Source organism: Scyliorhinus canicula, chromosome 8 (genome assembly GCF_902713615.1).
Source record: "Scyliorhinus canicula chromosome 8, sScyCan1.1, whole genome shotgun sequence".
In the NCBI taxonomy this organism is placed as follows: domain Eukaryota; kingdom Metazoa; phylum Chordata; class Chondrichthyes; order Carcharhiniformes; family Scyliorhinidae; genus Scyliorhinus; species Scyliorhinus canicula.
In genome coordinates this window covers 97,486,447-97,513,523 of record NC_052153.1, presented here as the reverse complement: position 1 = coordinate 97,513,523, position 27,077 = coordinate 97,486,447, and the positions used below count along the sequence as shown (strand labels likewise).

Here is a 27,077-nt window from a genome sequence, read left to right as displayed (position 1 = left end):
TCTTGCAGACCTTGCCATAGACGGCTGGGGTCTTTGTGGCTAGCCTGGGACTCAAGCTTGGTCCGGTACTGTCTTTTGGCATCTCCTGATGGATTTCTTTAGATCATATCTGGCTTTCTTGTACAGGTCAGGGTCACCTGACTTGAAAGCCTCAGACCTAGACTTCAGCAAGCAGTGGATATCCCTGTTCATCCAGGGTTTCCGGTTGGGAAACACACAGATCTGCTTCTTTGGCACACAGTCTTCTGCACACTTACTGATGAAGTCAGTTACTGTCGTGGCGTACTCATTCAGGCTGGTCACCATACAATACCGATACAATTGGTTATTTCATCATTAAAATGTTTTCAATTAATACTGACATTCATCAGGCAAACCAATTGGGTTTCACAATAATGAATGGTCCATGTAAGTTATGAAGCTCTCCAGTCCCTGCAGCAACATCGCTGCAGTGGCTGGGTGAAAAACTGCACCAGGACAGCTGAGACCAAATCTGGCAACCCAAGGAAATGATAAGTGCCTGGGTGCCTGCACTGGGGAGGGTAGGGAAGGCCCGTGGGTCATGAGGGGTGGATGGGGGGAGGTGGGGAGGGGGTTGATCGAGGATCCGGGGGGTTGAAATTGGTGGAGGGGGGAGAAAAGAGATGAGGCAGGTCTTGAGGTCACCAGGCCTTCAGTGGGTACCCCCAGCCAGAAGTGCCCCCCATTCCAGATCTAACTTGGATTATTTCTGGCCTCTCCCCAAGGATCTAGGTGGCATGGTGGCACAGTGGTTATCACTGCTGCTTCACAGCTCCAGGAACCTCGGTTCAATTCCGGTCTCAGGTGACTTTCTCCAAGTTTGGACTTTCTCCACGTGTCTGTGTGGGTTTCCTCCGGGTGCTCCAGTTTCCACCCACAGTCCAAAGATGTGCATGTTGGGTGGATTGGCCATGATAAATTGCCCTTAGTGTCCAAAGGTTAGGTGGCATTACTTGGTTACTGGGATAAGGTGGAGGCGTGGGCTTAAGTAGGGTGCTCTTTTTAAGAGCTGGTGCAGACTCAATGGGCCAAATGTCCTCCTTCTGCACTGTAAATTCTATGATTCTTCAAGCCACCCGCCAATCTAAAATTCATGCTGGGCGAAAAATGGCCCTTAAGTAGTCATTCATTTGCCACATAAGGGTCTCAATTCGGGAAAAGGTGCGCTTCCCATCTGAGGCCTTGCCCACTCCAGTGTAAGATTGCTGGAACGTTCCTATAGGTGGGAACATAGGTTTCACACTCCAACCCCGCCTAAAGCTTCATCAGGGTGGGGGACCTAAAATTCTGGCCCCTGTTTCATGAATGTAAGAACGGGGTAAGCCATTTTGCTCTATAAGCCTGCTGAGCATTCAATGAGCTCAAGGTTGATCTGCAATCTAACTCGATATGCTCACCACCTTTGCCCATATTTTTTAGGATTTGCGTTTATTGTCACATGTACCGAGGTACAGAGAAAAGTATTGTTCTGCAAACAGTCCAGACAGATCGTTCCATTCATGAACAACATAAGACATACAATAAATACACAATGTAGTGTGGCAGGGGGGTGGGAACCAGAACAGCAGGCCAATAGGTGAAGAGACTGCGGAAAAAAGTGAGACTGAGATAAATATAGCGCAGAGTAAGAGCAGGCAGAGGGAAGTCGCAAGGCTCGGCGGGACTATAGGGCTGGAGTGCGATTGCTTCAATGCAAGAAATATAACAGGTAAGACAGATGAACTGGGTAGCACGGTGGCACAGTGGATTAGTCCTGCTGCCTCACGGCGCTGAGGTCCCAGGTTCAATCCCAGCTCTGGGTCATTATCCGTGTGGAGTTTGCACATTCTCCCCGTGTTTGTGTGGGTTTCGCCCCCACAACCCAAAGATGTGCAAGGTGGGTGGATTGAACACACTAAATTGCCCCTTAATTGGAAAAAAATTAATTGGGTACACTAAATTTATTTTTAAAAAACACATAAACTGAGAGCCGGGATTACTGCATGGAACTATGATGTAATTTGAATTACTGAGACATGGTTAAAGGAGGGACAGGGCTAGCAGTTTAACATTCTGGGATATTGTTGTTTTAGACGGGACAGAAAGTGAAACAAAAGAGGTGGTGGAGTTGCATTATTGATTAGGGAGCAGATCACAGCTGTGTAGAGGGAGGACACATTGGAGGGATTTTGAAGTGAGGCATTATGGGTGGAGCTCAGGATTAAGAAGGGTGAAATCCCAACAGCCCGAAGGAGACAGAGGAGCAGTTGTGTAGTCAGATACTGAAAAGGTATGACTAAAAGCAGGGTGGTTGTGAGGGTGACATTAACTTCCCCCACATAGACTGGGAATCCCTTTCAGCTAGAGGCTCGGATGGAGAGCAATTTGTTAGATTTGTCCAGGAGGGCTTTTTGATGCAGTATGTTGACAATCCAACCAGGGAGGGGGGTCATACTAGAGTTGGTATTGGGGAATGAACCAGGCCAGGTGATTGATATTTCAGTGAGGGAGCATTTTGGGCTTAGTGACCATAATTCTATGAGATTTCGAATAGTCATGGATAAGGACAAGACTGGCCAGTGGGTGAGGGTGCTTAATTGGAAGAGGGCCATTTATCCAAATTAGACAGAATGTGGATTGGGAGCGGCTATTTGAAGGCAAATCCACATCTGACATGTGTGAGGCTTTTAAAGGCCAGTTGATTGAAGTGCAGGGCAGGCATGTCCCTGCAAAAATGAAGGATAGAAATGGCAGGATTCGAGAAACATTGATGAGAAGGGAAATTGTAAACTTAGTCAAAATGTAAAAGGGAGCATACGATAGGTCTAGGCATCTAAAAGCTGACAAAGCCCTTGGAGTACAGTGAAAGTAGGAAGGAACTTAAATGTGGAATTAGGAGGGCCATGAAATGTCTGTAGCAAACAAGGTCAAGGAGAATCCCAAGGCTTTTTATGCATATGTTAGGAGCAAGAGGGTAGCAAGAGAAAGAGTAGGCCCACTCAATTGAGGGAAGTTATGCGTGGAACCACAAGAAGTGGGTGAAATCCTTAATGAGTACTTTGTATCGGTATTCACCAGGGAAAAGGACATGATGGATGTTAAGGTCAGGTATAGGTGTGTGAGCGATCTTCAGTATGTCAATATATCAAAGAAGGAAGTGTTGAGTATCCTAAATTATATTAAGGTAGACAAGTCCCTGGGGCCGGATGGGATCTATCCCAGGTTACAGTGGGAGGCAAGAGGAGAAATGGCTGGGATCGTAAATGGCAGATGGAGTTTAATCCAGACAAATGTGATGCATTTTGGAGGATCAAATCTAGGTATCAATTATACTGTAAATGGCAGAACCTTTAGGAACATTAACATACAGAATGACCTGGGGTGCAGGTCCACAGTTCCCTAAAAGTGGCAACTCAGGTGGCCAAGATGATAATAATAATAATAATCTTTATTGTCACAAATAAGCTTACATTAACACTGCAATGTAGTTACTGTGAAAATCTCCTAGTCGCCACATTCCGGTGCCTGTTCAGGTACACAGAGGGAGAATTCAGAATGTCCAAAATAACCTAACAGCTCGTCTTTTAGGACTTGTGGTGGGAAACCGGAGCAGCCTTGGAAACCCACACAGGGAGAACATGCAGACTCCACACAGACAGCGAACCAAGCCGGGAATCGCATCTGGGCTCCAGGAGCTGGAACAGTGCAATCCATTGTGCTACCGTGCCGCCCATAAAGAAGGCATATGATATGCTTACCTTCATCAGCCGGGTCATTGAGTATAGGAGTTGGGAAATCATGTTGCAGCTGCAAAAATCCTTGGTTAGGCCGCATTTGGAGTATGGTCCGAAAGGAAGAGTGTTAAATTGGGGAAAGGCCAACTATAACAAAAGTCGGCAGGAGCTCGGGAATGTGGATTGGGAGCAGCTGTTTAAGGGTAAATCCACATTTGAAATGTGGGAGTCTTTTAAGGAAAGGTTGATTAGAGTGCAGGACAGACATGTCCCTGTGAAAATGAGAGATAGAAATGGCAAGATTAGGGAACCACGGATGACGGGTGGAATTGTGAGACTAGCTAAGATGAAAAAGGAAGCATACATAAGATCGAGGCGACTCAAAACTGATGAAGCTTTGGAGGAATATCGGGAAAGTAGGACAAATCTCAAACACGCAATAAAGAGGGCTAAACGGGGTCATGAAATATCTTTGGCTAGCAGGGTTAAGGAAAATCCCAAAGCCTTTTATTCGTACATAAGGAGCAAGAGGGTAACTAGAGAAAGGATTAGCCCACTCAAAGACAAAAGAGGGAATTTATGCATGGAGTCAGAGAAAATGAGTGAGACTCTAGGTCATGTCGGCATAAGGAAGGGGGAGGTTTTGGGTATTTTAAAAGGCATTAAGGTGGACAAGTCCCCAGGACCGGATAGGATCTATCCCCGGTTGCTGAGGGAAGCGAGGGACGAAATAGCTGGCGCCTTAACAGATATCTTTACAGCATCCTTGAACACGGGTGAGGTCCCGGAAGACTGGAGAATTGCTAATGTTGTCCCTTTGTCTAAGAAGGGTAGCAGGGATAATCCAGCGAATTATAGACCTGTGAGCTTGATATCAGTGGTAGGCAAACTGTTGGAGAAGATACTGAGGGATAGGATCTATTCACATTTGGAAGAAAATAGACTTATCAGTGATCAGCAGCATGGTTTTGTGCAGGGAAGGTCATGTCTTACAAACCTAATAGAATTCTTTGAGGAAGTGACAAAGTTAATTGATGAGGGAAGGGCTGTAGATGTCATATACATGACTTCAGTAAGGCGTTTGATAAAGTTTCCCATGGCAGGTTGATGGAAAAAGTGAAGTTGTATGGGGTTCAGGTTGTACTAGCTAGGTGGATAAAGAACTGGCTGGGCAACAGGAGACAGAGAGTAGTGGTGGAAGGGAGTGTCTCAAAATGGAGAAAGGTGACTAGTGGTGTTCCACAGGGATCCCTGCTCGGACCACTGTTGTTTGTGACATACGTAAATGATCTGGACAAAGGTATAAGTGGTCTGATGAGCAAGTTTGCAGATGATACTAAAATTGGTGGAGTTGCAGATAGCAAGGAGGACTGTCAGAGAATACAGCAAAATATAGTTAGATTGGAGAGTTGGGCAGAGAAATGGCAGATGGAGTTCAATCCAGGCAAATGCGAGGTGATGCATTTTGGAAGATCTAACTCAAGAGCAGACTATATGGTCAATGGAAGAATCCTGGGGAAAATTGATGTACAGAGAGATCTGGGAGTTCAGGTCCATTGTACCCTGAAGGTGGCAATGCAGGTCGATAAAGTGGTCAAGAAGGCATACAGCATGTTTGCCTTGATCGGACGGGGTATTGAGTACAAGAGTCGGCTGGTCATGTTACAGTTGTATAGGACTTTGGTTAGGCCACATATGGAATACTGCATGCAGTTCTGGTCGCCACATTACCAGAAGGATGTGGATGCTTTAGAGAGGGTGCGGAGGAGGCTCACCAGGATGTTGCCTGGTATGAAGGATGCTAGCTATAAAGAAAGGTTGAGTAGATTAGGATTGTTTTCGTTGGAAAGTTGGTTGAGGGGGAACCTGATTGAGGTCTACATAATTATGAGAGGTATGGACAGGGTGGATAGCAACAAGCTTTTTCCAAGAGTGGGGGTGTCAATTACAAGGGGTCACGATTTCAAGGTGAGAGCGGGAAAGTTTAAGGGAGATGTGCGAGGAAAGTTTTTTACGCAGAGGGTGATGGGTGCCTGGAGCGCTTTACCAGTGGAGGTGGTAGAGGCGGGCATGATAGCATCATTTAAGATGCAACTGGACAGATATATGAACGGGCGGGGAACAGAGAGAAGTAGATCCTTGGAAAATAGGCAACAAGTTTAGATAAAGGATCTGGATCGGCGCAGGCCGAAGGGCCTGTTCCTGTGCTGTAATTTTCTTTATTCTTTGTTCTTATTGTGTTCAGTTCATGTCACCACATTATCAGAAGGATATGGAAGCTCTGGAGAGAGTGCAAAGTGGGTTCACCAGGATGTTACCTGGTCTTGAGGGTGTTGGCTTTGAGGAGAGGTTGAATAAACTAGGATTGTTTTCACTGGAAAGACGAAGGTTGAGGGCGACCTGATAGAGGTCTACAAAATTATGAGAGGGCTATACAGGGTGGATAGTCAGAGGCTTTTTCCAAAGGGTGAAGTGTCAATTACAAGGGGGCATAGGTTCAAGGTGAGAGGGGGAAAGTTTAAGGGGGATTTGCGTGGTACGCTTTTCACACAGAGTGGTGGGTGCCTGGAACATGCTGCCAGAGGATGTGGTGGAAGCAGGCACATTAGCAACATTTAAGAAGCATCTGGATGGGTACATGAATAGCAAGGAAATAGAGGGATATGGATCGAGTAAGGGCAGAAGGTTTTGTTTTTAGTTAGGGCATTATGATCGGCTTCGGCTTAGAGGGCCAAAGGGCCTATTCCTGTGCTATACTTTTCTTTGTTCATTGTTCTAAATACATAGACAGACATCAAGTGAAGCATACGGAGTGTAGTACTACTCAGTAGATAAGATGCGTGGAGAGATCAGTTCAGTCCATAAGAGAGTCATTCAGGAGTCTGATAACAGCGGGGAAGAAGCTGTTTTTGAATCAGTTAGTGCATGTTCTCCTGCCTGATGGAAGTGGTTGGAAGAGAGAATTATAGTAATAATCTTTATTATTGTCACAAGTAGGTTTACATTAACACTGCAATGAAGTTATTGTGAAAATCCCCTGGTCGCTACACTCTGGCGCCTTTTTGGTACACTGCGGGAGAATTCAGAATGTACAATTCATCTAACAGCACGTCTTTCGGGACTTGTGGGAGGAAACTGGAGCACACAGAGGAAACCCACGCAGACAAGGGGAGAATGTGCAGACTCCACACAGACAGTGACACAAGCCGGGAATTGAACCTGGGACCCTGCCGCTGTGAAGCAACAGTGCAACAATGCTAACCACTGTGCTCCTGTGTCGCCCATCCCAGGTGGGAGGTGCCTTTGATTATTCTGCCCGCTTACCCAAGGCAGTGGGAGGTGTAGACAGAGTCAATGAATGAGATGTGAGTTTGTGATGGACTGGGCTGTGTTCAGGATTCTGAAGTTCCTTGCGGTCTTGGGCCGAACAGTTGCCATACTAGGCTATGATGCAGCCAAATAGGATGCTTTCCATGGTGCATTTTTAAAAGTGGTAAGAGTCGAGGGCGGCATGTGGCGCAGTGGTTAGTACTGGGACTGCGCGCTGAGGACCTGGGTTCGAATCCTGGCCTTGGGTCACTGTCCGTGTGGAGTTTGCACATTCTCCTCGTGTCTGCGTGGGTTCCACCCCCACAACCCAAAGATGTGCTGGTTAGGTGGATTGGCCCCGCTAAATTGCCCCTTAATTCAAAAAAGAAATATAATTGACTACTCTAAATTTATTTTTAAAAAGTGGTAAGAGTTAATGTGGACATGCCGATTTCCTTAGTTTCCTGAGGAAGTAAAGGCGCTGTTGTGCTTTCATGTTCGTGGCGCCAATGTGGATTGACCAGGACAGATTGGTGGTGAAGGGCACACCTTGGAATTTGAAGCTGTCAACCATCTCCACCTCAGCACCATTGAAGCAGATAGGGGTGTGTATGATACTTTGTTTCCTGAAGTCAATGACCAGCTCCTTAGTTTTGCTGACATTGAGGGAGAGATTGTTGTCATTACACCACTCCACTAGATTCTTTACCTCCCTCCTTTATTCTGACTCATTGTTGTTCGAGATCCACTACGGACGTCTCGTCAGCAAACCTTTAGATGGAGTTGCAGCCAAATTTTGCCACACAGTCATGTGTGTATAAGGAGTATAGTTGGGGGCTAAGTGCGTAGCCTTACCTACTACGGTTGTGTCATTTATTACCCTTGGTTAACAAAAATATATTGGTCTCAGTTTAAAATTAATAGTGATAAGACCATAACCATAGAAGCAAAAGTAGGCCATTCGGCCAATTGAGTCTGCTCCGCCATTCAATCATGGTTGATATGTTTCTCACCCCTCTTCTCCTGCCTTCTCCCCATAACTCCTGATCCCCTTATTAATCAGGATCTAGCATGACTCTTTTTGTGGAAGTTCCAAACTTCTCCCACCCTATGCATATATAAATGTTTCCTAGTTTCTCTCCTGATAGATCCGGTCCTGAATTATAATGGATGTTGCTTTCCCCAAACTATGCTCTCAATCCTCCTTAATATCTTGAAAACTTTTTATCAAATTTCTTCTTAATCTTCTACATTACAGGTTAACCCTAGATTGTGTAATCACTCTTTGTATCTTAACCCTTTGTATCTTAATCCGAGCTCCAGGGAATTTCGGGCTAATCTTGCTCTATGTACACTGTCCACATTTGGGTAGGTCGCGCACGTAGGGCGGGATTCTCCCGCAATTGGCGGGATGGCCTGATGCCGGCGCCAAGAACGGCGTGAACCACTCCGTCGTCGGGCCACCCGGAAGTTGCGGAATCCTCCGCACTTCCGGGGGCTAGGCTGGCACCTGAGAGGTTGGCGCCGCGCCAACCGGTGCTGAAGGGCCGGTGTGGTCCTGTGCATGTGCAGAACTGCCAGCGATTCTGGCGCATGTGCAAGGGGGTGTCTTCCCCGCGCCGGCCATGGCAGAGCCTTACAGAGGCCGGCGCGGAAGGAAGGAGTGCCCCCACGGCACAGGCCCGCCCGCAGATCGGTGGGCCCCGATCGCGGGCCAGGCCACTGTGGGGGCCCCCCCGGGGCTGGATCCCCCCCTACCAGCCGGCCTACCAGCCAGGTCCTGCCATGTGGGACCATGTCCATTTCACACCAGTGGGACTGGCCAAAAACAGACAGCCGCTCTGCCCATTGGGGCCCGGAGAATTGCCGGGGGGGGGCCGCTGCCAACGGCCCCCGACTAGCGCGGCGTGATCCCCACCCCTGCCCGAAAACCGGCGCCAGAGGATATGGCAGCCGGTGTCGGAGCGGCGGGGCGGGATTCACGCTACCCCCCAGGAATCTCTGACCCGGCAGGAGGTCGGAGAATCCCACCTGTTGTGTCCAGACTTCTCACAGCATTCTAGGTGTAGTCTAAACAGGGCATTGTATACCTTAAGAATGTATTCAATTTCCCTGAACTCCCATTCCCCTTGTATTCCATTCCTCTAGCTATAAAGAGCAGTATTCCATTAGCATTTTTGAATATTTTCTACACCTGTTCATAAAATTTTAATGCAAGCTTTACTATGTGGCAGCTAAGAGGCCAGAAATCTTTCCTTCACTGTTGAAGAAAAATGCAAGCAATAAATCTCTGCAAATCAATCATTCCTCTCTCCCTTGAAGTGCTCACTTTAGTTGTTTAATGCCCTGCCCTGTTTTCCACTATTGCTTTTTGGAATACAATAATAATAATAAAAATAATCTTTGTTGTCACAAGTAGGCTTACATTAACACTGCAATGTAGTTACTGTGAAAAGCCCCCGGTCGCCATATTCAGGCGCCTGTTCGGGTACAGAGAGGGAGAATTCAGAATGTCCAAATTATCAAACAACAACGTCTTTCGGGACTTGTGGGAAGAAACTCGAGCACACGGAGAAAACCCACGCAGACACAGCGAGAACGCGCAGACTCCGCACAGACAGTGAACCAAGCCAGGAACACAATTGAACCTGGGACCCTGGCACTGTGAAGCAATAGTGCTACCATGCTGCCCATAGAATCCTCCATAGAATCAATTTTTTAATAGTGTTTTTCCAAAATTAGCATTATTCTGGCAAGGTCACATTCATTTCCCATTCCTCATTATTTTTAAATATCATGGTCTTTTTGTACATTTCTCTGCAACTCTTGTGGTGATGACGCTCCAACAATAATGTTAGTGTCAGTGTAGTGTTACCAAACAGAAGTTTTGTCTGGAGGCCCACTAACATCCTTTAGGGACAAAGGTCTATTGTTCTTACCTAGTCTGTCCAATATGATACTCCAGATCAGCTTATGGCTGACTCTTAACTGTCCCCAGAAATATCTGAGCATGCCATTATCCAAAATATGGTTCATCATCATGTCCACAGAAATCATTAGATATGGACAACAATTGCTGGCCTTAACAGTGGTATTCATATCCTGTTAATGAAAAATAAACATTTCAGGATGTTGCTAGGTGCTGCTTTTATGAATTCATAATTTTGGGGCTTTCCTCTAGTACAGACCTTCCAAAATCTCTTTCAGTGATTCCTCCATTATTCTGGATTGGATTACATTCTGGACTCTAGTTGTCTAGGCACTGAGATCTCACAAATGCTGGATTGAGGCAAGATCTTTCGCTTAATTTGCTTTTCAAACAAAGCTGAAATGGTAATCAGTAACACCTATATCAGAAACCTTCTCCTCAAACACTACTATAATTGTAGTGGAAGATCAGTGGAAATCCTTGTGGTGAACATATTGTACTAACCATTCACCACTGTATTAAATTGTATCAAGCTGTTGCCCATGTGGGCTCCATCTATGGACCATTGTACGGTACTACATGGAATTTATCATTTTAGTGCCCTTGTGGGCTCCGCCCCAAGCTCCATCCCCTTGAGGGGAGGTATAATGAGCAGCTGCCCTGTAGGCGGCTCTCAGTTGCAGAGCAGTCGCAGGCAGGCACTGTTCTAGTCGATTAAAGCCACTGTTCACTTCAGTTCTGTCTCGCGTGAATTGATGGTCGCATCAATCCTATTTGTGTATTGGGTTTTACAAACTTCTAAAATTATAGTCACTAAATAGGACAATAACTGAGCATTACTAATCATGGTGAAGTTTTGATTTTTATCCTTAAACGACAGGCATTCCCATGATAATGTCAATTGCCAGTTGTTGAGGTTGAAAATAAATTGGCCGTGATTTAACTGGAAAAAGAATCTATGTCCAGTTTTGGGTGTGTTTAGCGGGATGTTCGTCGGCGGCTGCAGTGCCTTTTTGATCGGGGAGTTTCTTTCTGCCGAGGTCGCACTTAGAGTCATTTTCAGCAGGTGCACCCAGCAGGAAAGGCTCGTTGCAGATTGGGGTGCCATTGGTCCACGCTTGTGGAAACTAGTACTAAACGACACAATAGCAAGGTCTCGCAGAAGTGCCCGTTAGGTCCTGGGCACTTGGAGAATCTTCAAAGGCTCATTTAAATATGCTAATCTGGATCATGCCCACTGAGGGAGAGATCCAGATGGCAATGTCTTGCGAGACTCTTACATCTCGCGAGGCTTTCTGAACGTTGCAAATCTCGCAGGAGGCATCCCACAATATACAACGGCCACATCCCAACCCAAGTCGCGTCTGGCAAGGCAGTTAAATCGTGCCCATCATGAATGATGATATAAAATTGACATTTCTCCAAAGAATATTTTAAATATTTTCATTTTTTGACTTTAGGCTTTGATGGGAAGGCCGTATGGTAGCATGCCGAGAAAAACTGTTCCAAAGAATGAGCAGGGCTCAGCCATGAACTTTGCCACATTGTGGGATTTTGGGGTAAGTTAAATTTTTGTTCCAAAAATCTCTGCAAAGGAACATATGTAGCTATTTATACTGGAATAGAAGATTATTACTTTTGTAAATTCTACTTTGGTGCAAAATAAATGTAGATTTTTGGAGCAAATTATTTGCTGACAATTTTTGTGAATAACTCTAATATAAAAAAATCTTTGTTAACTTTGCCAGGGATATGCACAATATTCTGTCCTTTTCTATGGTTTCTATAATAACCAAAGAACAATTGGATGGCTAAAGTTCAGGCTGCCGTTGGGCTACTTCCTGGTGGGCATTGGTACAATAGGATACAGCTTCATGGTGGTGATTCGAACGTAAGTTCCATTTTCCCAGTGGAGTGGACATTAATTTACTGTTTCCTTGTCAAAACGACCCAAACCAATTAGTTAAATTTTATGCACACCAAGTCAAAACCTTTCAGCCTCAATCTTTTGGATTCATTTCAATGTTTATCTTAATTAAGTACAATTATTTAATTATAAAAAGATGTACCCATAGACACTCTGGCAGATTCTATTGATGAATCTTTGTAATCATATGAACACAGTTGACAATGTGGTTGGAGTTTATTGGACCTGGCAGTGTACCTGGAGGTGGGTGTCATTGCTGGTAGCAGTGAGACCACCTGACCAACTGTGATAACATGGCAGCTGGCCAATAAACAGGGTTGAAGCATGGGGCCTGGCTCATTATGCAGTGGCGGCAGGAAGGGAGTTTCTGAACCCACCATCATTGATGGTGTCAGAGGTCTGGGTGCCATTTTTAAGCTGCAACCAAACGTGGCTGCAGCGATCAGAAGGCAGTAGCTTCTGTGTTGCAGAGGCAGATGGAACCCTACTCTTGAACAGGCCTCCAGAATCAACCTTTAATTTTTGGCTGAACCCTAAGCTCGTCAGGCAGACTTCCAGCTGCATCATTGTTTGTCCTGATCTATGGTTGGCATTGAGAACGGTGGCCAGCTGCCTCAAGGCACAAAGCAGACAACAGGCGCCCCATGGTTCAATAATGCATACATGTGAGCTCTCCTCCAAGCTGCCCAGGAATGGGAGATCTTTTTCCCCCAACCGAAGGCATCAGAAGAGCCTCCCACTGAAACAAAGTAGTCCAGATGGAGGTTGCAGCAGAGGTCAGCAGCTGTAGGGTGCAAGGTGCACCCAGATCCAATGCAGAAAGTGGACCAATGACCTGCTCCGTGCTGCCAGGGCGAGTATGACAGAATCGTTGGAACAATGTCACTCTCATGAGTGCAAAAGTAATTGCGTCAGCAGGGGAGAGAGCGGGCAGGTGGGCAAAAGAAATATAAACCCAAATGGCCAATGCATCATGAGGCTTGGGTGGTTGTGGGCAAGAAGTTGCAGGCTCATGCTTCTGTCGTTGTGTAAGTACTGAGAAAGGAACTGTGGGTGGAATAATCAGGAGGCCCCATTCCCTGTCCAAGGAATCCAATGATTAGTTGTTCAAAGAGCAGAAGCTCATCATCCTTATCTGGGTCAATAGTTTGCTGTGCGATGTTGTGCAAGGGCGGCACGGCGGCACAGTGGTTAGCACTGCTGCCTTACAGCTGCAGAGTCCAGGGTTCAATTCCGGCCTTGGGTAACTGTGTATGGTTTGCACATTGTCCTTGTGTCTGCGTGGGTTTCCTCTGAGTGCTCCGGTTAACTCCCACAGTCCAAAGATGTGCAGGCTAGGTGGATTGGCCTCGCTAAATTGCCCCTTATTTTCCAAAAGGTTCGGTGGGGTTATGGGGATTGGGTGGGTGGAATTAAGTAGGGTGCTCTTTCCAAGGGCCGATGCAGACCAAAGAGGCGAATGGCCTCCTTCTGCACTGTAAATTCTATGATTCTATGAACACACAACAGCTGACATTTATCTGGAAAACCCTCCGATGTGCTTGTTGCTGAGTTCAGCTGGGTTGGACCAGGCAGTGCAAACCAATGGCCTGCTCAAATGTGGCCCCTGTTGTTCCAGGGCTTTCATACTGCTCCTTGGCTGGAGTTTGAGGATGCCTCAGCATGTCATCAGCCAGGTCTTGAGTGGATAACCCCTGTCATCCAGAATCCATCCATGCAGCAGCTGCAGCACTTGGGTGTATCTTAGAATGTAAGCATCATGAGTGCTCCCTGGGAATTGATCGCAAATCTGGAGTATACATCTACTTTGGTCGCACACAATAAAATGCTCATGAAGCGGAACCTCTTTCTGTTGATGAATGCCACAGGCTAGTCCCATGGAGCCTAGATTTCCACATGTATGCAATTGATAATCCCTGCAATTTTGGGAAGGCTGCAGCAGCCCCAAAGCCCACAGAAATGTAGGCCTCCTTTCCGAGTCCTTCCTGTATCACAGAAACACTCTGACCCTTTTAAACAGGTCATCAGTCACTTTGTTTGCACAGCCATGAGCTGCTGCTTGGGAAATGCTGTACATGTCCTAGGTGGAGCCTTGGAAGGAGTTGCTGGTGTAGACGTTTAATGCACCATCGCATTCAAAGCCACAGCATTTGATTCTCTTCTAGTTTCAGGGGTCATAGATCATCCTATAGCAAAGCACACAGGTCAGTGACAGCCTCCAAAGATACCTGTAATCGTCACTGGCATTGTCTCTCAGATGTTCAGAGATGGTTCAGGTGAGACCTGTATACTAGAATCATAGAACCATAGAATTCCTACAGCGCAGAAGGAGGCCATTTGGCCCATTGAGTCTGCTTCGACCCTCTGAAAGAGCAGCCTCCCTAGGCCCACTCCTCCACTCTATCCCTGAAACCTCATCGAACCTACACATCCTTGGACACTAAGGGGCAATTTAAAATGGCTAATCCACCTTACCTGCACATCTTTGGACTGTGGGAGAAAACCGGAGCATCCAGAGGAAACCCAATGAGTGGTAATTATATGCTACGCCATTAGAATTACCTTTGTGCTGTGTGGCCTCAGTATTGCTGTCCCAATTCCTCCGATCATCAGGATAATTTGGACCTTTGATCTCGACATCATAGAATTGACATGGCACTTCCCGTGTGATTCAACAGATCCTTCTGCGTCATTCCCATTCCCTCAGCCAGTAATTAATTCCACCTTATGTGTGAGTGATATAATTCGTTTATTGGGACAAGTATAATATCGAGCGGCATTGTCTAAAAGATTTTTGGCAGGAAATGAGGTGCAATTGCCACCGAATGAATCGACGTAATCCAGATCGCAATCCACCCACACTTAGAAATTCCTTTGGTCAGGGGTGATTTGCGCCATGAGACCCAAAGACACTGGCAAGACCGGATCCTCAGACATCGGGACACTATTTTTAAAGGGTCTCCTGACCTCAGAATAACCCTACAGAAAATACCCTTTCTCACTGGCAAGACCACTTCCAATTGCTGGCAAAGACCCACCCAATCGCTTCCATTAGGCACCCCTTCCCCAAGTAAGCGGCAGCCTGCTATGTGTTTGCCAGAGGCCCCCTTTCAAGCCACATTCCTTGGCAGTGCACACCTGGCACTGCCCCCTTGCACCATGGAAGTAGCAATGTCAGGGTGACGGAGGGTGGTGCCAGGACACTGTCCAGCCATATAACTGACCACCTGGGGGCGACAACGACTTCTGAGCCCCCCGGCATAGACACAAGGGACGGGATTCTCCGATCCCCGACCGGGTTGGATAATCCCGGGGGGGGCGTATTCTCTGGCGCCGGTTTTCAGGCGGGGGCAGGGATCATACCACACCAGTCGGGGGCCATTGGCAGCGGCCCCCCCGGCAATTCTCCAGGCCCCGATGGGCCGAGCGGCCGTCTGTTTTCGGCGAGTCCCACCGGTGTGAAATAGACATGGTCCCACACGGCGGGACCTGGCTTGTAGGCCAGCTGATACAGTCCTCGGGGGGGGGGCACGCGGGGATCCGTCCCAGGGGGGCCCCCCATGGTGGCCTGGCCCACGATCGGGGCCCACCGATCTGCGGGCGGGCCTGTGCCGTGGGGGCAATTTTTCCCTCCGTGCCAGCCTCTGTAGGGCTCTGCCATGGCTGGCGCAGAGAAGACACCCACTGTGCATGTGCAAGAATACGCCGGCCGGTCTGCGCATGCGCGGAACCACGCCGGCGGTTCTGCACATGCGCCAGATGCTTCTATGGTGGAAAAGGTCCTCCACTGCAGGCAGGCTATTCAGGCATCAGATGTTGAAAAAGATCCAGTCTAAAAAAATACTCTCAGACAGTACACCTGCTCTTTCTAGAAAGTAGTTCCAAGCTAATGGACTTGAAGTGCTATAAAAACAAGCAAAGCTAATTTTCCTTTGAGATAGCCTTCAGCTGTCAATCAAGAGGCTTCTAAAAGTCAATAGTGTGTGAAACTCAATGTAAACAAACAAGTACAAAAAATAAAGGAAGTCATACTACAATATTGAAACCACAGAGCCTAATGAAACTTCAAGGTGAGTGGTATGGAAAGTAAACAAGCAAGTACAAAGGGAAAACTTCAAGGGAGGCAAAATGCTTCTCCAAGATACAAGCTGCAGAATAGCTTTGTCCTGTGAGAGGACTTTAGGACAGACAAGCTGCAGTTGTGCATTGCCCGGTTATGGGATGTTCAAGATGAAAGAAAACAGGCTTCAAGGCTTCAAAGACCCAAAGTGACCCCCATCCCAAGGGAGACCCTTGATCTGTCCCCTTCCGACCTTGCCCGAGACCTAAACCCCCACCTCCCTCACGGCACCTGGCCAATGGCTGCCGCGCCCTTAAGATCCCTGAAGGTAAGTGGAGAGGGGTACTCATCAGCCATGGTGCCTGGTCCCCAGTTTTAATGACCAGTAGTGATTCATGCCTGGATGACTATCTGCCTGGGGGCTGGATTGCTGGTGGTGGGAGGGGAGGGGGGGGGGTTGTGGGGAGGGTTGTGGGGGAAGGGGATGGAGAACCAGGAGGCCGCTGCATTAATCACACAAATGAAATTAAAATGAGTGCAAATAAGCTGTGATCATATCTCACATTTCAGAGTAGAATAATGCTCATGCCAACTGGAGTGGGCCAGGAGAATGCAAAACTGCTTTGCACCCAGCACAAATCCCATTCCGGGGCTCCCCTGCAATTCCCCCGAAATAGCGCGAGGCACAACATAAGAACTAGGAGCAGGAGTAGGCCATCTGGCCCCTCGAGCCTGCTCCGCCATTCAATTAGATCATGGCTGATCTTTTGTGGACTCAGCTCCACTTTCCGGCCCGAACACCATAACCCTTAATCCCTTTATTCTTCAAAAAACTATCTATCTTTACCTTAAAAACATGTAATGAAGGAGCCTCAACTGCTTCACTGGGCAAGGAATTCCATAGATTCACAACCCTTTGGGTGAAGAAGTTCCTCCTAAACTCAGTCCTAAATCTACTTCCCCTTATTTTGAGGCTATGCCCCCTGGAGAATTGGCCCCTATGGGTTTGTGTAGTATTGGATCAGAAACCCAAATCAATCAAAGCCGACTAAATTAATGAAACAACATTGCATGAAAAATTAAATTGTGGTGCTCTATGTTCTCTATTTGATAAAGAGGGGCCAGATGGCCTACTCCTGCTCCTAGTTCTGATGTTCTTATGTAGGCTGCGATTTAATGGAAAAGAAACAAACTCCTGTTTCAGGCGTGTTCAGCTGGGCATCCCCTGGCGCTTGCAACACTGAGAACAACCGTGCTATTAAATGTGACTCTGCTTCTTTTCTGGGTGAGGACCATCCCGCCAAGGCCGTACTTAGTCTAGTTTCCTGCAGTAACAAGCTCAGCTTGTCAGTGCAGGAAGAGATTAGGGCCCCATTTTTAAATGCACCCCCCCCCCCCCCCCCCCCCGATCTCTGGACCCACCCCCCACCACACTGAGTGCCCACCCCAATCGATGTGGCAGCCAATGATTGGACTTAACCGAACAGGGGGATGGAGCCATGATCAATTGATTGACAGCGACTCAGAGACCATGCAGAAAAGGGGCAGGGAATTCTAAGCCAGTTAAAAGGCAGCGCAGGCCTTCACACGTACTCTTTCGACTGATCTTCGAATGCAGTACGACAGCTACCAACACCAGCCAAGTTCAAGGGCCCACGCCATCCCTCGAAGGATGACAACCAAACACAGACTACCTCCAAGAACTACAGCCTCCACCAGAATACAGGAATCAGATAAGTCCTTATCTACTCTGTATCTGCCGGTCACCTGGAAGTTACGTTAAGGTCATTTAAGTGTGTTAGTTATAATCCAATGTGCTTGAACATGTGACTAATGAAGTAAACAATCTTGTGTGTGTGTCAAATAAACTATTATTGTACTAAACAACTTGTGTGATCATTTGTCCATCTTATACGGGTTAAACACACTGTGGTTATAAAAGAGAACTCAGGTGTCACTGTCAGGGTGCCTGGGTGCCAGGCTGGCAGTTCCAAGGTGCCTGGGTGGCATTGGGGGTGTCAGGGTACCCCCCTGCTCAGAGCTGGACCATCCAGAAGCCCCCAATCCTAGGAAACCCCCAAGTGCCAGTACACCTGGTCCACATTTGTGGAAATCAATGCTAAACAGCGCTGGCTCAGGGACTTTGAGTTGAGGCCGTTAGATCCTTCGCCTTGGATAATTCCGGCGCAGGCATGTTTAAGTGAGAATAACTGCTCACTTGAGTATGCAAATGATTCGTGTGTATGTCTATCCTCCCTCTGTGTGCTGCATCACAAATTCAATGAACTGAAGTTAATGGACGCAAAGTGGTCCGCTTGCTTGCACCCTGTGGTTTCAAATGAATCCTCACAGTTCATTGTGGCTTGACAGTGTTACATCATCTAATCCATATTTTGTTGTTTCTTTGAGCATAATGATAAATTAGCTACAATACTGCATCAATATAAAGCTATAACTTTTCCATAACTTCTTCAGAATGGCAAGCAATGCAAACGAGGAAGGTGGCGGAGATGACACAAGCTTTAACTTTAGTTGGAAGTTGTTTACAAGCTGGGACTACTTGATTGGCAATGCAGAAACTGCAGACAATAAGTTTGCTTCCATCACTACCAGTTTTAAGGTACTGCATTACTTCACAATAGCCATTTATTGGGTTATAAATATCCATTGGTAAATATTAGCATATTATTTCAAATTTAAATTTGGTGTTTTTTGGGTGAATAGGTTTTTGTAATGGTCCATGTGATAATTATTAAAGTATGTCTAAGGTTTTTGCAATTATGTAATTTGTCTGGGAGAAGAACCATCTATTTGGACTACTGAGTCCATAAATTGCATAGATTATACAATGTGTGCTATCACAGACTCTCTCCTTCCTACTCAGTATTGCCTGAAGAATGTAACAATCTACAGTTAAATCTCCAGAAAGCAACTCTGAAATGGCTTCCCATTATTGAAAATAATGGCAAAATTCCAAATATACTTAAACCTTCAGTATTCATCTCCAACCAATTACATTATACCTGTGATTCATTTATAACCTGAGAAGTATATTTTCAAACTTTTCTTTAAAGACCATGGGCGCGATTCTCCAACCCCACGCCGGGTGGGAGAATCGCGGGAGTGCCTGGCGAATCACGCCATGCCGCACTGGCACCCGCACGCGATTCTCCCACCTCCCCCCAAAAACGGCGTGTCGCGTTTTTCGACAGGTCGCTCGGAGAATCGCCGCTCCGGTCGAGCGGCAAATCTCCGGCCCAGATGGGCCGAGCGGCCTGCCTAATGCGACCGGTTCACGCCGGTGCCAACCACACCTGGTCGCTTCTGGCGTGAACAGCGCGTGACCGCTGCGTGTGGGGCCTGTGGGTGGCGGAGGGAGAATCGAGCACCAGGGAGGTGCTCAGGAGAGGTCTGACCCATGATCGGTGTCCACCGATTGTCGGGCCGGCGTCTCTGAAAGACGCACTCTTTTCCCTCCGCTGCCCCGCAAGATCACTCCGACATGTCTTGCGGGGCAGCGAAGGGGAAGACGGCAACCGCGCATGCGTGGGTTGGTGCCGGCCAACCTGCGCATGCGTGGGTGACGTCATTTAGGCGCCGCCGGTTGTGTCATTCAGGCGGCGCCGCTTTGACGCAAGCGTCAAGGCCCGGCGCCCGAGATTGACGCGCCGCCGTTCCTAGCCCCCTGGGGGTGGGAGAATAGGGGGCGAGGAGCGGCCTCCGACGCCGGAGTGAAACACTCCGGGTTTCACTCCTGCGTCGGCACGTTGTCTCCCTTTGGGAGAATCGCGGTCTATATCATGCCCTCTTTCACTTTCTTTCCTTTAGTTATGCAGATCAGTTCTGCACAGCTCAACAACTTGACGACTCAAAACATGCTGTGCAATGATCCTGGTTATTCTTCTTCAAATGCTATTCAATGTTTCAGTGTCCATTTACTGCATACATGTTACAAATAATATCCTAAATGTAGCGATAGCAAGTTGTATGATATTAGAATAATTATTAACAAAACTTCTTAGGAGACATTGAGTTGATGACAGGTATCAGGTTGATTGAATGCTTTTTGAAAATTCTTACAGATAGCAAGTTGTATGATATTAGAATAATTATTACCAAAACTTCTTAGGAGACATTGAGTTGATGATAGGTGTCAGGTTGATTGAATGCTTTTTGAAAATTCTTACAGATCACACTGTCTTTTTTGTTTTCCTCCTTTTTGGGGTTGGGGCAGTTATGGAGATGGTGAGCAGTGATGGGGCACTCATTGGGTAAGCTGTCATACAAGGTATCCTCACACTTCTGGCCACGTTCCCTTCCGCCTCTGAGAGTGACCCCAGGTGGAATTGAGATTGATATGTTTTGTTATGCAAGAGTTATGAGGGTTAGGGGACCATGGTGGGGAGATAAGAGTTCATATATGTATCAGTTAGAGTTTAATTGAGTTGTCTATCAGAATCAAGGGGCTGAATCCCTACTCCTGTTCCTACGGGTGGGATTTTTTCTGCCCCTTCTCAGAAGCGGGATTTTCCGGCCCTGTTGGAGTCAATCCCCCATGATGAAACAAAATGAAAATGTAATGAAAATCGCTTATTGTCACAAGTAGGCTTCAAATGAAGTTACTGTGAAAAGCCCCTAGTCGCCACACATTCCGACGCCTGTTCGGGGAGGAGGCTGGTACAGGAATTGAACCGTGCTGCTGGCCTGCCTTGGTCTGCTTTCAAAGCCAGTGATTTAGCCCTGTGCTAAACCAGCCCCTGATAAGTTCCCCGGTGGTGGGGCTGACCACTTGACCCACACGCTGAAAAGAAATGTATTTAGTTACTTATTTAAATTTAGAGTGCCCAAGTCTTTTTTTTCCATTTAAGGGCAATTTAGCGTTGCCAATCTACCTACCCTGGTTTGTGGAGGTGAGGCCCATGCAGAGACAGGGAGAATGTGCAAACTCCACACAGACAGTCACCCGGGGCCGGGATCGAACCTGGGTCCTCAGCTCCGTGAGGCAGCAGTGCTAACCACGGCACCACTGTGCCGCCTTGAAAAGAAATATATTTTGTTGCACATCATGTTTGGCTCATGCAGGACTCCAGGTTGCATTATGTACTGAGTTATCTTTTGTTAAGACACTGATCTTTTATACAATTATGGTAGAATGCCTAGATTGTTTGCATTTTGTGTCACTAATGGATTAATGATCGAAAATATGTAACTAAAGAATGCTTATCTAAGATTCACATGCTATAACTTGTTAGCCTGCAGATAAATAGTTTATTAGATATTCACAAATGACTTTAAAAATGAACTTGAATCTATTAACAGGAATCTATTCTTGAGGAGCAAGAGAATCGGAAAGAAGGAAATATCCATTTAACCAGATTCTTACGGGTTCTTGCCAACTTTCTGGTACTCCTCACTCTGGCTGGAAGTGGCTATCTTATTTTTTACGTCGTCAGAAGGTCTCAAAAGTTCGCACAGGAGGGACTGGACGACTATGGCTGGTGGGAAAGAAATGAAGTTAGTGCACCAAATAGTTTACTGTGGGAACAGGGTGACATATGGAATCAGTTACATAAATCTTGCTGTACTTTGAAAAACATATTTTCATTATTTCAAATAGACTATTAGATATTCATAAACACTGAACTATATTAAACCATTTGACACGTAAAACCCTGGATTTGCAGATTCTACATTAGTTATGCAATTCCCAGTTTGATGACGCCTGTCAGCTGTTTACTTTTCTAAATAAATCAGTTCTATGTAAATACTTATTTTGATAAATTATATAAGGCAAAGCCTTAGATTTTCCCCATTATTTAAATTACAAGATCAAATGTGGATATTTGATAACAAATTTTCTGAAATATTTCATGAGGGATTATTATTTTTTAAATTGTATTAGCGGAAATCTTGTGACATGGTTGGTAATTTATTGGGAGTTGGGAGACAGATAAGAGATTCTAAGTCAGCCATGTGATGGGAAGAAAGTGGTGCCTCTACCGTCACTATCCATAGCTCCAGGCTACAATATGTTGTAAATGTGCATGTTGCCACAGCAACACAGATTCCTGAATGATCTGTAACTTGCCATCAGCAGGAGACAGAGAACAGGGATAAAACTTTTCCAATTAGTGGGATGCGACTAGAGATTTTTTCATGGATCTGTTCTGGGTCTCAGCTTTTCACCATATTGAGCACATGGATAAAGGAATAGATAGTTATAAACATAAATTCACAGATTACACTAAATTGAAGTCATAATAAATTGTACCAATTTGAGCATAAAGCTAGAAAAGAGCAGAGACAGACTAAGTGACTATTGAAAACTATGGCGGATGGAGTTCAATATTGGGAAGTATGATGTCATCCACTTTGGATCCAAGAAAGATAAATCAGAATACTTTCTTAATGGTGAGATACTAAGAACAGTGGAGGAACAAGGAGGTGTAGGAGTCCATATATACAAATTACTAAAAACTAGTGTACAGGTACAAAAAGTAATGAAAAGACAAATTGATGTAGAGCATTGAAACCAAGATACTTTGTAAAATCTCTCCGATGGCATATGGTTGGATCCAATGTCCACATTTGTGGCATTTTCAGAGGGGACTTCTCATCAGTGCAGGCAATCTTAGAACAAGTGACGGCTTTACGAGCTTCTGAAATTAAATGAAATGAAAATCGCTTATTGTCACGAGTAGGCTTCAAATGAAGTTACTGTGAAAAGCCCCTAGTCGCCACATTCTGGCGCCTGTTCGGGGAGGCTGTTACGGGAATCGAACCGTGCTGCTGGCCTGCTTGGTCTGCTTTCAAAGCCAGCAATTTAGCCCTGTGCTAAACAGCCCCTGTTCATGTTCCATAAAATATGGAGGTCACCTGACATGTAACTACATGTATCAATAATCTTCTTTGGTAATACACTGTGGTGGCTATGTATCTGTACCAAGTTGGATCTCTTGCTTTGCTACTCTATGAACCTGGATTCTCGGGTTGCCTGTTGCTTGTGTTCCTGTTAATTCTCTGAAATTTAGGGTAAAACAGACAGTTACAATCCAAGTCCAAAATTCTAATCATAGAACATAGAACATAGAACAGTACAGCACAGAACAGGCCCTTCGGCCCTCGATGTTGTGCCGAGCAATGATCACCCTACTCAAACCCACGTATCCACCCTATACCCGTAACCCAACAACCCCCCCTTAACCTTACTTTTTAGGACACTACGGGCAATTTAGCATGGCCAATCCACCTAACCCGCACATCTTTGGACTGTGGGAGGAAACCGGAGCACCCGGAGGAAACCCACGCAAACACGGGGAGGACGTGCAGACTCCGCACAGACAGTGACCCAGCCGGGAACCGAACCTGGGACCCTGGAGCTGTGAAGCATTTATGCTAACCACCATGCTACCGTGCTGCCCCCTCACAAAGAAATCTGCCATTGTTTTCTTGAACAAGGCCTCAGAATTTCCCCTCAGTCTTTTATGGAGTGGAAAGTGTATACAGAAGGTGGATGGGGTGGATGTGAGGAGAAGAATTGGTTCAGATTTTAGATAGCAATCTACAAAAGGAAATTAATAAAATGGACAATATAAGTGCGAAGATTGAATGCTACTGGATTGTTGCACGGAAAACATATATACATAAATAACAGGAGAAAAAAGTTTAAAATTATGTCGGGAATTTTGGTACAAGAACTGGAGGCCTCTCAATGTGACAGTTACCAATCCAACATTGCACATATATAGAGGAATGACAATCTGGCACATAGGTGGACAGTAAAAGCATGTCCGGAATTCTTCAGGCATTGTGATTCTCTTTTACTGCCGGCGGCATACCCCAGCCCAAGGGTTTCCCGGCAGTGTGGGGTTGCTTCAATGGGAAATCCCATTGACAAGAGGCGGGAGAAGATAATCCCGCTGCCAGCAAACGGCAGGCCCAGCGAGAAACACACGGTTGGGGGACCGGAGAATCCAGCCCCACATGTAGCAGCCTATTTTTCTTAAAGAATACGGGACATTTGCAACTGAATAATCTGGACTGGGTAAAAACTTAACTATTGCATTCTCTACGTATATACATAATGAACCAGTTTCAGATTGATTCTTTTTTATTAATTGGTTCGGAGTTCACTCCTACCATTGACAGATACGCGGAGTAGCTATTCGAATTGTTCAGCATCAGAGGGTGGAATTTCTAGCTCTATACTCCTGAAGGTTGAATTTTGATGTGTATTAGTCAAACTGTCTTGACGGATGTGAAAATGGGAAACCATTGGTAAATCATCTAGACTCTATCAAGCACAATTGTTAGCTGTATATGGCCTAGACATTTGAAAATGTGCAGCTTTGTGCCAGCCTAAGGATGATAATTAAAACAGAATAATCACCTCCTATGAGCTCATTTATTTTTGTTTACATGCTATGAAACAGAACTGATGTTTATTCTTTAAATCTTTCGATATCGAGACAATTAATGTATCAACTTATTGGGGGTCATGTTGACCTTGTGTAACAATGTGAAATGGGGGCTATCAAATCAGTCGGCTGTTATACACCCTCAATTTCCATTGAAATATGATTAGGGAGTTAAACCTTTTACACTGTTACACAAAGTCAAATAGATATCCATTGTGTGCAGACACCCTTTCCAGATTTATTTTTCCCTATTGTTAATATAAATATGTATCAAAGGAATCCATCAGTGGTCCACTGTTGCACTTTAAGCATGTCAAATATTGTTGGGAGAGGTTAGGGCAGATTTTCCTCCACACTGATCTAGGATAGATGTGAAAAGAAAACTCAGGCAAGGCCACTCATCTGATCTGTATTTGTAACAGCACTTCTACGATTTCCCAATGAAGTTCAGATCAGAAGTACCGTATTTCTTTCCACATGTGGGAATAATATTGAAATGAGATTCAAATGATGGGATATGTCATACCATGTATTTCTCTTCATGTATACCATCAGATCTCTGAGAGTGAGTCAGGAAATGTCTTTCTCTAATCTAGAGTGGGTATGGGACCAAAGGGGATTTAAAGGGCTAACTGGCTCGTTGCAATCAAATGCAGTAAAGAAGATTAGACAGAAAATGAGTTTTATTTCCCATTTCATATATGGGCCCTTCTGTCAGATCTGTGACAACCAGCATCAGGAATCCAAGCATATGCTGGGTGGGTGTGGAACTCCATCAAAGTTATCCGAATATTGTGACTAAAAGGAAATTCTGCACACTAATGTCCTTATCATTAACAGAAGGACTTCTTGCTTTTGAGATTTTCACACAACACCACTCTGGGGGAAGAATCACAAGGTTCACGCCAGTGGGAAACTCCGGTCCCATGCCAGCGCAGGGGTTTCCAGGGCGGTTGGCAAATCCTGCCCAATATGTTGTTATGTAGTGACCAAATATATAAAAAACAAATCTGCACATAATTAAAGCTTTCAGATATAAAATCATTGACAAGTACTTGTTCCTGGATATGGTGCCCCATTCTATTTAGTTATACTTAAAAAAAAACGAATTGAACATGATTTATCTTGAGTGCCTTGAGATGTGTGACCTCTTATCATTTCCTTCAGAGAAACTGAATTGACATTGCTGCTGCTCTAAAGTATTTATTTAAAATTTGTGTGATGTTATTAATCCTGTGTGATTTTTATTAGGTAAACATGGTCATGTCGCTGCTGGGTATGTTCTGTCCAATGTTATTTGACATCATTAGTCCTTTAGAGAACTACCATCCACGAATTGCACTTCAGTGGCAGCTGGGCCGCATTTTTGCTTTGTTTCTTGGTAACCTCTACACATTTATTATCGCATTATTGGATGAAATTAATCTGAAGGCAAGAACAATGCAATAATTCATCATTTTGACTTCACATACAAAATAACCCTCTAGGCTAAAGAAGGCTATATCACTTCACATTACTTATTTTGTTTCAGCTTGAAGAGGAAAAGATTATTCGATACAATATTACTATCTGGGAGAAGAATCTTTATAATGGAACTTGGTTGGAGAACTCAACTTCACGTCCTCTATTAGATGTAGATCCTGCAATTGTACCCAGAGGACCCTGCTGGGAGACCATGGTGGGGCAGGTATCTTCTGTCAATAAACAATATTCAATAATACGTAATATTTATAATTTGAACCGAGATTCCAAAGATAATTCATGAGAGATTTAGATTCAGATTTATTGTCATGTGTACCGAGGTACAGTGAAAAGTATTGTTCTTCGTATAGTCAAGTCAGATCGTACCATACATGAAAAATGAAAGTTTTCATTTTCAGTGTGCCAATCCTATCCTTGAGCTGGGAACAAAGCTGATTTGTGGACTCGGCCCTCATTGAAATAGAAACATCTCAAACAGGTATGCCAGGCAGATCGTTGGAATATTGTCCAACGTAGGAAAAATTTTGGGGTAGTGGATTAGAGATCACAGGAGGCGGTGTGAGGGGTGGGAAGAGGAGACACATTTGAGGTGACAGTACCTCAAGTAGACAAGTGTACTGCTTGTAAAACTGGTGAGGGTATGCACAGAGAATGTTCCACCCACTTGGCCTTTCTCCGCCATTCAGCAATATTATGGCTGATCTTTTACCTCAACCCCACCTTCTCTCACCATGCCAATATCACTTAATTCAATTAGTACTTGCAAGTCTATCGATGTATGGGTGGAATTCTCCCATGGCCCCGCTAACTGGTTCAATGGTGGGTGGAGGTGGGTGGGTGGGTGGGGGGGGGGGGGGGGGGGGGGGGGGGGGGGGAGGGGGGGAGGAAGGTGCGCAGAATTTGGCAAGAATGGAAAAAATTGGTTTCATGCTAGTGTGAATTTCCCACGGTATCTTCCGCTGGTGCCACCATGGTGGATCGGAAAACCCACTGGGGGCCGACATGAAACTGATTTGCATCCTGCTAATGGCCTGACCAGAATCTTCCACTCATGCACAATTTTTCACGATGCTAGCAGGAAAACATACCGGTTCAAAGTATGTATGGTCTCACCTAAACAATGCCAGGGCTGCCTTCAGAGTTTGGTGTGGAGACCACTAGAAACTGTAGATCCCAGAATACCACAACAGTGGGTGGGGGAGCAACTACAAGTGGATCT

The 27,077-nt window shown here is 45.6% G+C and overlaps 1 protein-coding gene across 1 annotated transcript in view; it reads left to right on the top strand.

Annotated features, from left to right (window-relative positions):
• The window catches only part of tmc1 (transmembrane channel-like 1), a 116,435-nt gene that overhangs the window by 54,001 nt on the left and 35,357 nt on the right, over positions 1-27,077 (top strand). The window contains exons 8-13 of the mRNA XM_038803884.1: positions 11,433-11,531; positions 11,721-11,863; positions 18,435-18,579; positions 21,279-21,473; positions 25,628-25,807; positions 25,908-26,063. Coding sequence (XP_038659812.1) covers positions 11,433-11,531; positions 11,721-11,863; positions 18,435-18,579; positions 21,279-21,473; positions 25,628-25,807; positions 25,908-26,063 — 918 coding nt within the window. The remainder of the gene's footprint in view (positions 1-11,432; positions 11,532-11,720; positions 11,864-18,434; positions 18,580-21,278; positions 21,474-25,627; positions 25,808-25,907; positions 26,064-27,077) is intronic.